Here is a 15,822-nt window from a genome sequence, read left to right on the forward strand (position 1 = left end):
CTGTACTTTACGTATTAGTGTGAGCAAGGGGAGGCGGGAATCGCACATCTTCCTCAGCCCCCTCCCCCCACACCAGCTTTCAGATAAGGGAAAAAATGTAGTGTAGTCAGGTGTTTTGTCCTTCAACAAAATGATTTAAAAGTTGGTATTATGCAGGTTTTTAAAAGGGTTGGAACTGGACCTTTTTTATACAAGGGTGAGTCAAATGAAAACCTTAAACATTTTTTAATTATTATTTATTGTGCAGAAGTGGTACAATGCTGTATCACTTTTCAACATAATCTCCCCAAGCTCAATGAAAGTCCTCCAGTGCTTACAAAGTGCATAGATTCCTTTAGAAAAAAATTCTTTTGGTAGTTTGCGCAACCACTCATGCACTGTGTGGTGTACCTCTTCATCAGAACAGAACTTCTTTCCTCCCATTGCGTCTTTGAGTGGTCCAAACATTTGGAAATCACTTGGGGCAAGGTCTGGTGAGTATGGTGGATGAGGAAGACACTTAACTGATTGTTACAACTGTTGTATAGGCAGTGTGGGATCTTACATTGTCATGTTGCAAAAGGACACCTGTTGACAGCCATCCACATCGCTTTGATTTGATTGCAGGCCGCTGATGATTTTTTAGGAGATCTGTGTATGATGCACTGGAGACAGTAGTCCCTCTAGGCATGTAATGCTCCAAAATGATGCCTTTTTTGTCCCAAGAGTGTGTCAGCATAACCTTCCCTGCTGATGGTTCTGTTTGAAACTTGTTTGGTTTTGGTGATGAGGAATGGTGCCATTCCTTGCTTGCTCTCTTCGTTTCCGGTTGGTGGAAGTGAACCCAGGTTTCATCCCCAGTAATGATTCTTGCAAGGAAGCCATTACCTTCTCATTTAATGCACCGAAGTAGTTCTTCACAAGCATCAACATGTCGTTCTCTCATTTCAGGAGGCAGCTGCTGTGGCACCCATCTTGCAGACACTTTGTGAAACTGGAGCACATCATGCACAATGTGGTGTGATGACCCATGACTAATCTGTAAACATGCTGCAATGTCAGCAGTTTTCCTTCACTATGGCTTCAACTGCTGCAATGTTCTGTGGATGAGGAGCATCTTCCACTTCAGTCACACCATTTGTGAACTTCCTACTCCATTCGTAGATTGCTGCTGTGACAAACATGCATCACCATAGTGAACCTTCATTGGTCGATGAATTTCAATAGGTTTCGCACCTTCACTACGCAAAAACTGAATAACAAAATGCTGTTCTTCCCTGGTGCAAGTCGCAAGTGGGGCAGCCACCTTGATACTGATACTGCGATGGTATGTGTGCATCTGCACTATGCTGCCACCTCCAGGCCATTCTGCACGCTGCTTGTAGCATGTTTACCAACTTACAGGATAACGGCACAAAATTTCGATTTGTTATTACAAATTTAAGGTTTTCATTTGGGTATTTACTGGTCACCCGCATGAACCATAGACCTTGCCATTGGTGGGAAGGCTTGCAATGCCTCAGCGATACAGATAGCCATACCGTAGGTGCAACCACAACAGAGGAGTATCTGTTGAAGCCAGACAAACATCTTGTTCCTGAAGAGGGACAACAGCCTTTTCAGTAGTTGGAGGAGGAGGAGATTAGTGTTTAACGTCCCGTCGACAACTAGGTCATTAGAGACGGAGCGCAAGCTCGGGTGAGGGAAGGATGTGGAAGGAAATCGGCTGTACCCTTTCAAAGGATCCATCCCGGCATTTGCCTGAAGCAAATTAGGGAAATCACGGAAAACCTAAATCAGGATGGCCGGAGACGGGATTGTTCCGTCGTCCTCCCGAATGCGAGTCCAGTGTGCTAACCACTGTGCCACCTCGCTCGGTTTCAGTAGTTGCAGGGGCAACAGTCTGGATGATTGACTGATATGAGCTTGTAACATCAACCAAAATGGCCTTGCTGCGCTAGTACTGCAAACAGCTAAAAGAAAGGGGGGAAACTACAGCTGTCATTTTTCTGGATGGCATGCAGCTTTACTGTATGGTCAAATGATGACAGCATCCTCGTGGGTAAAATGTTCTGGAGATAAAACAGTCCCCCATTTGAATCTCTGGGCAGGGACTACTCAGGAGGATGTCATTATCATGAGAAACAAAACTGGTGTTCTACGGATCAGAGCATGGAATGTGAGATCCCTTAATCATGCAGGTAGGTTAGAAAACTTAAAAATGGAAAGAGATAGGTTAAAGTTAGATATAATGGGAATTAGTGGAGTTCTGTGGCAGGAGGAACAGGACTTATGGTCTGGTGAATATAGGGTTTTGAATACAAAATCAAATAGGGGTAATACAGAAGTAGGTTTAATAACGAACAAAAAAGAATAGGAACACAGATAAGCTACTACTAATAGCATAGTGAAAGCATTATTGGAGCAAAGATAGACACAAAGCCCATGCCTACCATAGTAGTACAAGTTTATACGGCAACTAGTTCCAAAGACGGTGTAGAGATTGAAGAGATTTATGATGAGATAAAAGAAATTATTCAGATAGTTAAGGGAGATCAAAATTTAATAGTCATGGGGGACAGGAATTCAATAGCAGGGAAAGGAAGAGAAGGCAAAGTAGTAGGTGAATATGGAATGGGGGTAAGGAATGAAATAGCATAACTTAATTATAGCTGACACTTGGTTTAAGAATAATGAAAGAAGACTGTACATGTGGAAGAGACCTGGAGACAACGGAAGGTTTCAGATAGATTATATGGTGGTAAGACAGAGATTCCGGAACCAGGTTTTAAATTGTAAGATTTTTACAGGTGCAGATGTGGACTCTGGCCACAATTTATTGGTTATGAACTGCAGATTAAAACAGAAGAAACTGCAAAAAGATAGGAATTAAAGGAGATGGGACCTGGATAAACTGAAAGAACCAGAGGTTGTAGACAGTTTCATTGAGAGCATTAGGGAATGATTGACAAGAACAGGGGAAAGGCATACAGTAGGGGAAGAATGGCTAGCTCTGAGAAATGAAATAGTGAAGGCAGCAGAGGATCAACTAGGAAAAAGGATGAGGGCTAGTAGAAGTCTTTGTATGACAAGAGATATTGAAATTAGTTGATGAAAGGAGAAAATATAAAAATGCATTAAATGAAGGAGGCGAAGAGGAATACAAACCTCTCAAAAATGAGGTTGACAGGAAGTGCAAAATGGCTAAGCAGGAATGGCTAGAGGACAAATATAAAGATGTAAAAGCATATATTGCTAGGGTAAGACTGATGCTGCCTACTTGAAAATTAGAGAACTTTGGAGACAAGAGAACCACATGTATGAATGAATGTCAAGAGCTCAGGGGGGAAAAACCAGTCCTAAGCAAATAAGGGAAGGCAGAAAGTTAGAAGGGGTATATAGAGGGTTTACACAAGGGCAATGTACTTGAGTGCAATGTTATGGAAATGGAAGAGAGTGTAAATGAAGATGAGATGGGAGATATAATACTGCATGAAGAATCTGACAGGTCTTTTAGTGCTCTAAGTCGAAACAACGCCCCGGGAGTAGACAACACTCCGTTAGAGCTATTGATAGCCTTGGGAGAGTCAACCACAACAGAACTCTTCCATCTGGGGAGCAAAATGTGTGAGACAGGCAAAATACCCTCAGACTTCAAGAACAAAATAGTAATTCCAGTTCCAAAGAAAGCAGGTGCTGACAGGTGTGAGACTTACCAAACTATCAGTTTAATAAGTCACATGTTTCTAGTATTTGTAGACTTAGAATTTGACAATGTTGATTGGAATACTCTTTCAAATTCTAAAGGTGGCAAGGGTAAAATACAGGGAGCAAAAAGCTATTTATAATTTGTACAGAAACCAGATGGCAGTTATAAGGGTGGAAGGGCACAAAGGGGAAGCAGTGGTTGGGAAGGGAGTGAGACAGGGTTGTAGCCTATCCCAGATGTTATTCAATTTGTGCATTGAGCAAGCACTAATAAAAACCAAAGAAAAAATCTGGAGTAGAAATTAAAATTAAAGGGGAAGAAATAAAAAACCTTGATCTGCTGATGACATTACAGTTCTGTCAGAGACAGCAAAGGACTTGGAAGAGCCATTGAATGGAATAAACAGTATTTTGAAAGGAGGATACAAGATGAACATCAAGAAAAGCAAATTGAGTGTAATGGAATGTAGTCAAATTAAATTGGGTTATGCTGAGGGGAATTACAGCAGGGAATGAAACAAAGTAGTAGATTAGTTCTGCTGTTTGCACAGCAACATAACTGATGACTGTTGAAGTAGAGAGGATGTAGAATGTAGAGTGGCAATAGCAAGAAAAAGTGTTTCTGAAGAACAGAAATTTGTTAACATCAAGTTTAGATTTAATTGTTAGGAAGTATTTTCTGAAGGTATTTGTATGGAGTGTAGCCATTTATGGAAATGAAGTGTGGACTATAAACTGTTTAGGCAAGAAGAGAATAGAAGCTTTTGAAAAATGGTGCTACAGACGAATGCTGAAGGTTAGATGGGTACATCATGTAACTAATGAGGTGCTAATAGAATTGGGGAGAAGAGGAATTTGTGGTACAACTTGACTAGAAGGAATCAGTTGATAGGACACATTCTGAGGCATCAAGGGATCACCAGTTTAGTATTGGAGGGAAGCATGGCAGTGCCATTGCCTATTTGGCTATCAGCTTCCTGTCTGGTCTCCTGTACAATCAAGCCATGGCACTGCATCATGATTTATCTCCAGCCTTTGTAGATTAATAAAGTTCTCTCCTAAGACCAGTTCAACCATGTCTGTAAGCATGAACTTGCATGGAACCTTCTACTGAAAACCAGGTCAGCTAGCAATTGCCAGACATTGTTACAGGTGAATTGTTGGCTGCCATAAGATGGATGGTCATGGCTGCTGTTGCATCCTTGTCCTGCCTGATTGGTGGGGCTTGCGTCACAACCCAATCTGACTCATCTGAATATGTTCCGAATGTTAAGAACGAAATTTGATGGCAGGTGCCCAATAACCTCCTAGAAGAATCCTATAGGGTATTATCTTAGTGTTCAGAGTCCAGCTGAAGACAGCTTTAGAACTTCCAACTAAGTGTGTTTCATTGTCACTATGTAAGAATCAAGAAAATTTACAGCAAGTGAGTGGAAGGTGCAAAATGAAAACAGTACTTTGTTAGGATAGTGATAAACACCAAGTGATATCCGAGATTCAAGCTTAGATCCTACAGTTCACTAAAATGTATAACTCTTAGGACATTGTAAAAAGTGTTTTTTTAAACAAACATTCACGTATTGTAGAGATATTTATGGCATATCCTGCCGTTCTAAATAAAATTAATCCAGAGCTTGTTCAACCACTAGCTGTATTAATCAACAAATTTTCACCCATTGTTTTCCCAGAATTCCTGAAACCTTTACTTACAGAACCAGCCTGTGAAACATGTGATTCATGTGAATTGTCCAGTTTCAGAGTAATTTCAATAATCCCCATTTAGCTGAAGTTTTGTGGTCTGTAATGAAATATCAGGAATTTTACTTTGAAGACAAACTCTTCCAAGATACACAGCATGGTTTTCTGAGAAGGTAAATAAGTGGTTACTGTATCACTGGACTAAATTAAAGATAGTGCTAGTATCTTCATAACACCTGCCTTGACACCCTGGGACCTCAGAAAAGCATTTTGCACCATCTCAAGTTACTGCTTCCTCAGCAAAAGTGTTGAGGTAATGTGCTGGCAACTCTTCAATCTTATCCCGAGAACCAAAGGCAATTATAATCTGTTGATGGTGCAATCATCCAAGAACAAAAAATTAGAGTATTACATACCCCCACAGATCCATCCCTCCTGTTCACCTGTCAATGACATGTAATAACCACACAGTTTACTAATGATGCCACCCTTTTTGTCAAGGAAGAACTACTGCACAAGCTATATTACAACAGATGTGCTCAAAGAAAAGAGTGGTTCTTCAAAAATAAAATATGAATAAAGAAACAACTCTGGACAGCCTTCATACTATAAAGACATCCAGTCATGGTTGGCAAAAAATGCAAATATAGGAAGAATAAGTATTCACTGAACCATTGAAATTCATACATTTTTCCTGTAGCACACATGTTATTCTAAACTGACTTCTGTATGTCAGTTTGCCCTCATTGCTTGTGCTGTTGCCTCTGACAATTCTAAAAACAATACAATACTAACATATCTGGACACACACAGCTAATTCACCTACATATTTAACCAAAGTCATTAAACTCTCCAGTTTTAAAATTATAAGAAAGATGTTTTGCATGAAACTCTTATGAACTGAGTAACCAAAAAAAAAAACTCCAGTGGTCACCATTTGAAAGGAGTTAAATATCTCTCCAAGTTTTCTGTTGTTCGAAGTGAAGTTTGTCGTACATGTTTAGCCATACAACTTGTTTGACACTTCTAAAATCCTCAGTTATTAATTCACTTGATAAGTTACTTGGGGAAAAATCTTCAATCCACTGCACTGTAAATAACTTTCTAGTGCTATCCAGCATGGTACTCAAACATTTGGAGCCATTGTAAGGGATTCTTTTTTTTTTTTGGGGGGGGGGCAGCTGCTTTTAGGTATCAGGCTCTGCTACAAACTGGTCTGTTGCAATTTCAGTGAAGCAATATACATTCTCCTTCAACTGAATATGGATCTAGTTCTACACACATCCTAAAATCTTTGATAAACAATGGTATGAAAAGTTCTGTACAAGAAGTTGACATTTACATTCTGTCATCTCAATGCTGCATCACTGTGGTGACAGTATTAACTTTCTAAGTCAGTCTTGTCAATTATGTAACAGGCCCTAAAGCATTTCTAGAATTCTATGCTGTATCTGACAGCAGCAATGAAAGACTTATGTATATCCCAAAAAACATGTAAAAAAAATCATGCTACAATTCATTTCCATAAGATGGTATAGCTAAATTAGTTTGAGTATCACAAAAATTTTAGATTTTTTTATGGTATATGAATAGAGTGTGTGTGTGTGTGTGTGTGTGTGTGTGTGTGTGTGTGTGTACACATGCATGTGCGTGTGCATATGCATATGTTTTCTTGCTCTGCCCATCAAGTCACCAGACCCTCTGAGTACTTTTTTAGTTAATATGTATGTTAACAGCCATAATTACTGGACAAACTTAATGCAATACCATTTAAACTATTAATGTCTTACAAGCTTTAATTTCATACATGTTAAATGAATTTAAATGGCTAACATAGGTTATTAGATGTAGTTAAGGACAGTAACTCAGTTGGTAAGAACAGATACTGCAACTGGACCTCAATGGCAGCACTTCACTGAAGGCATAGAAAATATAAATGAGACTGGTTCAAGAAATTCTCTCTGCAATTATTAAAAAATATCTTAGGCTAGAACAAAGTCACTACATTCAGAGAGATGGGTAATCAAGAACTAATGCCGCATTGGCTGCTAGTGGGCTATGCTTATGTTTCTTTTATCTAGATTTGGAAGAAGACCCTTCAAAGGTGAGCTACCTGGTATGTGCAGTTAAAATGTGTTCAAATCACATGTTTAATAAAAAGGCAAGGTTTATTTTAACTACAGTTCCACAGTACTAAATTACATATTCTCGAACAGTTCATGAACTTTTACCAAAAGGTAACAAATAAATAGATGTTTACAGTTTTGAACATTTATTTATGATACAATGTTACACATTCCAAATACATACTAAGCACATGTAATAACCATGTACATTTTTATACAAGAAATGATGTAAACAAAAACAGTTTGGTGTAACAATTGCACTTGTGCTGATGTTAAAGAAAGACAACAGAAGAATGAATGTTACTGACTAAATTAACAGGAGGAATTAAATCTGAACACCAAGAAAAAATTTTTAAAGACATACAAACTTCAAACATTAATAAATAAAAATTGCACTTTCAATTACATGTGCTTCAATCTATACACAAAGCATAAATAGAACTTTATGAAAAATATCAGCAAGTTTTTGGGATAAATTTTAATATATCCATGTACACACAAATCATCCCAGTCATACAGACAGGTTAATGGAAGAAACTGATCTTAAACTTTCCTGGCCAGTCAGACTAGCTCCAAGCATTTCATTTCAAATAAGTTTATCGATGTCACCACAACTTACAGAATATCTGGAAGATTTATGTACACAGTACATCAAAACAATTTAATAATCAGATATTAGACAATGTTCTAAATACTTGAGAATGGTGGAAAAGAGATGTTATAAAAGTTGACTAGAGTTCTACTACACTTTCAGGACATTAATGGAATGTTAATTTTCTTAAGTGATTAGACCTATATAATAGACCTTTCACTGGAAAACTGACTTACACATCACAATGCAAAAATGTACAGGGCAAATTGCCAGCCATTGAATGTTACATTTTATCAGATACAATCTTTTGGCTTTTAGCATTCCATAAAGACATTTCCATAGAAACTGTCACAAATTTTTCATATTTGTACTATAAACCAATATTGCAGCTTTAATGTGTTTTTTGACACTATATGAGACACACAATCTGAATGTCACATCCTATACAGTACTAAGTTCTGTAAATTAGTTTAGAAAATCTCAAAAACCACTTTTTGAAGTAGAAAAGCACACTCCAACAATTTACAGTAAAAAAATTTAAATAATATTCTTAAGGTAACTTTGCAAAATACATCAGTGTCAACACAGTCACAAAAAGCTTTTATACATTATTTTTAACAATGACAAATTTACACCTTATCCTAGTATAAAAGACAGTCCTAGTCCAACAACACAGATGATCGCACAGCGAAAGGCTTCTTTGGAAATGACCTCAGGCAGGAGGGAGTCAGCGGGGCACCGCAAGAGGGCCCTGGGGCCCGCTATCAGGACTTGTAAGTACGAATAACATCACGGATGACTGCTCTGCACAGAGGGCAGTGGCCACCACCCTTCCCACGCCACTGCTGCACAGCACATTCGTAGCACATGCACATGTGTCCACACATGTAGAGTACACTGTCAATGGGCCGCTCATAGCAGATTGTGCATTCCGTACCAGTACCTCCTCCGGAAGTTCCTGTAGCTTCTGCCCACTGCTGAAGTGTTGTCGTCGAGTCTATAGTCGAGTACGAAGTAGCTGATACTGGCTGGAAGACATAAGGATCATGTTACTAAAGTAAGCTCACTAGCTCTAGCACATGGCAGAGCATGAACAATGCACAGTTTGCCTAAAAAGAGTTATTTAGTATACTACCCATTAATATACATGGGATACTTACTTCAAAAAAATAGAGACACAATTTGACTAACTCATCCCAAATATTTCAGGCCATTCCAGTTTTGAATGTCTGACATAGAATTGCATCGTTTTAAAAGTGTGTACATCTAAATGTTAATACTACATTATTATATATCATACAGCTGAAAATGACTTAGCATGAAACATGTCCTGAGTTACCCTCAAAAATTTGCATTGCAGCTATTGGTGTTTTGAATTACATCTTTCTAACACAATATTTGTCCCATGAAGAACAACTTTTGAAATGCCACCACTTCTGTTCTTGTAAGTTAGCAGCACTGAATGTTGCTTTATTTCCATTGGTTTTCTTTCTGATTAGCTATGGAGTGCTTCATGATGAACAGTGTGTTGTCGTAGAGAAAACTTATTGCAAATGTGATGAATGTCGTTCAGAGGCTGTTCACAAACTCCATGGAATACATGTTCAACATAATGCATTAAGTAAATTATCTGTTCAGAGACAGATTTATAAATTTTAGGAAACTGGGTTTTGTTTTGGACATTAAACCCTCAGGGTATCTCTAAAAAACATTGTCATTTTGAGTGAGTGTTGCTGCAAGTCCAGGGAAACCTCTATACCGATGTTTGCAACAATTTGATATTTCCAGAATTCAACCAATTCTGATAGATCTGCACCTTTGGGCCTATAAAATCCAAGAGAAGCCCAACAATACCAGAAGCACAGAGCATTTGCCCATGGGGTGTTTGCAAATAGAATAATTTCACCAAGAAAACAATGTTTATGACAAGGTCCACTGAATGACCTCATTAGAAAGCAAAATTGCAGGATTTTGGGCACAGAAAACCCTCTAGTAATTATGGAGGAGTCATTACATCCACAATGAGTGACTGATGTGACTCTTGGGGTGAGGGCATGATTGGCTGTACTTCAAAGGTGACACTGGAATAACATTAACAGTGGCTGAATGACACTACTGCAATATGTTACAAGGGTTTTTGCAGATTGAACTGGATTGGATGGTGTGAATGATGAACAGGTTTGGCCTTAACAAGAGGGCACAAAAGTCACATTGATTAGAGCAGAATACTTGTTACGAGAATGGTTCTCTAGAAAGGTGATTTCTCTCACTGGTGACGTGAATTTGCCACCTAGATGTTGTGATTTCTTTCTGTGGTGGTATTTGAAATCTTGTGATTACACCAAGAAATCACAGAGGTTAAGCATGTCATTTCAGACCTAGGCCTGCATGTCACGAAAGATTTCATCAAGGATGAGAGTGTACCTGCAGTGCCATGGAGGCCATTTGAGTAATTTATTTCATATAATCCCATGTAGCATACATACAGTGCAAATATATAGTCAATAAATTTGTATTTTGTTAACTCTAACATTGCTTTGCTTGCGGGATACTTTATTTAGAGGATGTTAGGCAAGCCATCAAGAGATATTTTTCACAGAATTTTAGAAGTAATTATATTTAAAGAAACTCTTGACAATCTAGAGGAAATGTTACAATATGCCTTCTCACTCAGATGTTGCTTACCTCTATGTAAGTATGCGAGTACGTCGATAACAATGTTCCAGAAGATGACGGTTCACCAGGTGAAACACTGTGGTTGTGCCTGTTCTGTTGGTTTTGTTGATTGAGGTAGTTGGAATGAGCAGGTGGAAGTTTCACCACGAGCACCGTGCCACAGCCCGGACCTGCCGCTGACTGGTACTGCACCAGCTCCGCCTGTGCGGTCGTGACTGGCACAGCGACGGGGACTGGCACAGAAGGGGGAGGTTGGACTGGTGCCGCCGCTCCTTCAGGGGAGCGGATTTGTCTGTCTGCGTGGTCTAAAACTGCACCGTTCATTGCTGGAAGGTTCACTCTAAGTCTTCCTGGAGCCAATGCCTCAGCTGTCCTTGGAGGAGGAGACGAATTTCGGGAACCTGAAAGGAACAAATAATGAATGTTCAGTACATGAGTTCAGAAATTTTGCATGCGGATAAGATAGGACTATTCAAAATGTTGTCATCTCTCAGGTCCTCAGTGCAATTTATTAATAGTGAGCTTTTAGGTGTTCCAGTGAATCTGCAAATGTGCCTTGTCAGAGAAAAGTGAAGAAAAGACAAAGGACTTGTTCACACACACACACACACACACACACACACACACACACACACACACACACACACAGTGGTTTAAGGTATTACCTGGCAGTGAACGTGGATGGTGTAAATGAGGTGGTGGTGGTGCTGGCTGTTCCATCTGACTCCCTAGGATACGAATCTTCTGAGTGTTGCCGTACACATCCCAGAAAGCCCATAGCTGCAATGTGTGGTCAACATGCATCACTACTGCAGGTGGACCTCCATTTCTCGAAACTTGTACCTCGCCTGTTTAGAAGTGAAAAAAATTGTAGTGAGAAAGGATGAACTATTATATACAAGTTAAGTCTGAACAGAAATTAACTGCTACATCTGACCTACTCGATCACAAGACTATTCTGAACCAAGTTAGAGAGATCTTTTTACTAGGTCTAACTACCTTGCTGTCTTTTGGCATATACTGAGTATTATTCACCTGAATGAGTAATGCAAAATGAGAGTTCTTCCCCTCTTTGTGGCGAGTTCACCACATATTTACTGACTACCCAATACTCTGGACGGTCCAACAGGAGATCAGAGTCATCTGGCAGATCAGCTGGTTGAAGAGTAGCTGGATCACAAGACGTCAGACCGAATGCCAGTGAGCCCACATACAGAGATTGGGTTGCCAAAACCTGTGAAACAAGGGACATCAGTTATAATTAATAAAGAAACCACTGAATTACATAGTGTGACATGTGTACAAACAAAAGTGGGCAAGGAGAGAGTAATGAAACAAACAGTCCTAACACAGGCCTGGAAACCAATGATTTTACATGATATGACATATGCTCTAGTGCAGTCACGTCAATGTTACAATAATATCTAAGGCTAGGTTTATACTGTAGCTTTACTCCTTATGGTCACAGGAAGCTTATGTCGTACATGCTCAATGGTGCACTGGCACACCAAGTGTCCTATTCAGGAATACGCAGCATGAATCTTTGACAATTTTATAGGTTGTGGCTAATCAATACAGTGGCCCCCCAGATCTGCTGGCTAATGCATTGGGTTTCTTTATGTGTGGATGTTTTAAAAGCTTTGGTGATAGGGTAATTGTGGGAAAGCATTGTGAATAGCTATCAGAGAACTCTGAACACACTTCAGCTTTATAAACATGTACTGGCATCAATGGGACATGTTGAACCTCTTTACATGAATGGTGGCCATGTAAACACTTGTTATGTATTTTTTGTATGTCCATCCTATTGCCATGAGGTCTCTGGGATGAATGCCATTTATTATTGTGACAAAATAAAACACATACAGCCGTCCTTAAGATTTATTTTACTTTATTGAAACCAGCTTCAACACTTCAGTGCATTATCTTCAGGCTGTTGTGAGGTATGGGTTGATGTGATCTCATACCGCATCACGAATAGCTGGAAGATGACACATAAGAGTTGAAACTGGTTGCAACAAAATAAAATCCTAAGGATGGCTGTAGATGTTTTATTTTGTGACAATGTTATGTATTTGTCCTCAAATACATAGGCCTATCTGTAGCTTCGATCCTCTGGAACTGTGTTCATGTACTCAGTTTGAATATGACCTATATTTATTATCAATTTATCATTAATTTGTTTCGTTGTCCTCTAAGCTTCAATTCCACTTTTACTATATAAATTTAAGAACATGCACAATGTTAAATCAAGTCCATTTAATACAGTCCATTCAGTGTACATATACATAAATATACCAACCTGGATAACAATCTTCTCACCCAGATGTACTGGCCGTGAAGTAAAAACATAGCCCAGAGAAAATTCTGCATCACTCCTTGTAGCAATGCAGCGATCATTGCTAAGTCTAATATTGCGTCCACGAGTACGGTGAAAGGGCAATGGGCTCAAGTATGGATGAGAAGGTTGTGAGTGCTGCTGCTGTTGTTGCTGCTGCTGCTGCTGCTGCTGCTGCTGCTGATGTTGATATGAAGAGGTAACAGGTACCACAGCACCAGACTCCTGCAAAAGAGTACTTTCATAAATTACAGAACTACTACTAAACTCGTGGAGGAAACCCTCTTTTGTGCTCGTATATAGTTGAAGTAAGTCAATGGTTAAAACTGCTTGAATAACAATTCTATGCACAAATATTTTTTATTACCTGTGGTGGCAATGGAGGTGGCTGAGGCTGTGGGGTGTCTTCCAGACGAGGCTGGTGGATGGAGAGAGATGTCAGTGAGGGCAAGATGAGCCGCTCTATGGCATCAGGGCTGGAATCTGTGGCAGCCGACTGCTGCGGCGACAGGTTGCGGCGTGAGTTGTTCAGCTGCTGGCGTGGGTCCACCAGTTCTATGGCCGTCGAGTTTCCGTACACGTCTATGATGGCCCAGAGGGGGCCGCGTGTCTCCACACCACTGAAGAAGATTCCCTTCTCCTCGCCGTTGATACCGAAGTGCACATCACCAGCCGGAGTCACATAGTAGAAGAGTACCGTATCGCGCTCTGCAAACCGCTCGGCAAGTGCCTTTGCCCAGTAGCCGGGCTTGTTCGTCAGATCTGTGGACAAAGGAACTGGTGTTTAGGTACTTTCTCGTATAATGCTTGCAGATGTGAGAAACACTAATACGAACTGAACTCACCTGGACAAGCGTATTTTGGAAGAGCATATCTCAGGTTATTTGGATCATTGCAGGTGAATCCAAAGCGAATGACGCCACTCCAATTATTAGAAACTTCTAGGAACTTCACACAGACCTGCAACAAAAGATTCCTTTTATTTAGTAGTGCATAATCAGATAACTTTTAGGTTTACTAGCATCTGCGTAAGATGCAACCAATAAATTAAAATTTCTTAAGTTCTTTCCGCATATGATACAAGGCTTTTTATTGGTTACTTGCAACGATTTGCACATATGCGAATGTGTCATTTAAATTGAAAGTTCAAATGTTTCACAGGGTGCATACAGCTATAACATACGCTGCCTGTAATTTCTTAGTTAAATCTATTCATAGGCGGAAGAAGATCGTGCTTAGTAAAGTTTTATACAGTTTTCAAGTTTATTACCATTTATGTTGCTTATATAAAGAATGTTCTGCGAACAGCCACGGCAATATTGGTACAAACATTAATCAGAGGACAAATATTGCTTTCGTATAGGACTGGTTTCACAATGTTAATGAAGGTGAATGGTACTCTTCCATACATGCCATTGTTTTGGTTTGTCGGTAGAGGGGAACGAACGTGGTAATTACGACGCTAAATTATCACTCGCATTCCCGTCCCTTACTATGAATACTTTTATTCTCGCAGCGTATACTTAATACATCTAGCATAGAGCACTTACTACAAAGAACTGATCTGGCAAGGATCTTGTTGCGGTAGGGCAGCGATATTATTGTGGTGGCGGGGGGCGGGGGGGGGGGGGGGGGAAGCCAGTGGTTCTACGTCCCTGCAAATTTTTGGCTGCGGGATAAATGCAAGTAACAATCATTTACGGTAATGGCTGATGAATGTTACCCCGAATTCCTACAGTTTCTGGAGTGGAATATTTCACACTATGACACTATGGAATAAAATTCCTGTGAGATTTATCTGTCAGACTGTGGTAGAGGGTAAACTATCCGAACAGACGGAAGTCCAACTGCGTATCTGATGCCCACGGGCAGATTTCTTAGCAAGTGCATATAAATACGAAGTTACCAGAGCACGAACGAAATTTTTGACGCCAGTCTTTACTGGGAAGGTTGCTACTAGCAAAGCAAACGAGGCCGCGGTTGAAGCGTCCAGCCGTTCCCGTACGCCGAGATGGTGGTGATGTCATACGCGAGCGCCACAGTTTTGACAAGCGGCCAGCTTCGCGCCAGTTTTACGGGGGCCAGCTGGACTTCTACCGATAAACAGCGAAGGACGCACTCGTCTCCGCCGCTGCGCTTTCATCAGCTGCTCGGAAAACACTGACGTCAGCTGTTTTGCCAAAGTCGTCACGGCCCCGTGGGAACGTGGCACGTTACAGCTCAGTCGAGATCGTCAGGATCTTTCGTTAGTAATTCGAATTCGCCTATCATTAATTTCAACTGCAAATAGGCTTATAGCAAATCTTCCTCTCCTTTCTTCAGTTTCTTAAGAATACCGACTTTAAGGGATACTCGCCTTTTGCCGAACCACTAAATCTGCTATTCGATCTCTCAGGGTAGTACTACCACCCTTAAGGTGCCTCCAAGTTTTTCTCTCGCACCACAAACAGCTTAGATCGAAGATCAGCAAAACTTTCTGCTGGCTCGCAAGCAATGTAGAAGCTTTAAGTTATACAATGAGGTCGCATCTGATCAAGACCACATGGTGATTCGCTGAAAGCGAAGAGATACGGCTCACGGTCAGTATAGATGGTGGATTTGTTTTTGCTTTTTATTTTAAAATTAATAATCGTAAGAGTAGATCTTAGTTCCTGGCCTCAAATTTTTGTAGCACTTTGCAATGCTTGTGTTTATGCGGGAACTTA

General features: G+C 40.1%; 1 protein-coding gene across 3 annotated transcripts in view; it reads right to left on the bottom strand.

Moving 5' to 3' along the window:
* Positions 1 to 7,649: 7,649 nt before the first annotated feature.
* LOC126092074 (protein neuralized) overlaps positions 7,650 to 15,822 on the bottom strand; it is an 897,276-nt gene continuing 889,103 nt past the window's right edge. For 2 of the 3 annotated variants that reach the window (XM_049907504.1, XM_049907511.1), the window contains exons 3-9: positions 13,963 to 14,077; positions 13,485 to 13,879; positions 13,082 to 13,342; positions 11,815 to 12,013; positions 11,445 to 11,627; positions 10,789 to 11,180; positions 7,652 to 9,131 (exon numbers count right to left, since the gene is read on the bottom strand). In XM_049907504.1, the coding sequence (XP_049763461.1) occupies positions 8,868 to 9,131; positions 10,789 to 11,180; positions 11,445 to 11,627; positions 11,815 to 12,013; positions 13,082 to 13,342; positions 13,485 to 13,879; positions 13,963 to 14,077 (1,809 nt within the window). In that variant the 3' untranslated portion in view covers positions 7,652 to 8,867. Of the gene's footprint in view, positions 9,132 to 10,788; positions 11,181 to 11,444; positions 11,628 to 11,814; positions 12,014 to 13,081; positions 13,343 to 13,484; positions 13,880 to 13,962; positions 14,078 to 15,822 lie in introns of all 3 variants that reach the window. The other variant, XM_049907498.1, reaches the window with a different exon arrangement.

Source organism: Schistocerca cancellata, chromosome 1 (assembly GCF_023864275.1).
Source record: "Schistocerca cancellata isolate TAMUIC-IGC-003103 chromosome 1, iqSchCanc2.1, whole genome shotgun sequence".
NCBI classification, from domain to species: domain Eukaryota; kingdom Metazoa; phylum Arthropoda; class Insecta; order Orthoptera; family Acrididae; genus Schistocerca; species Schistocerca cancellata.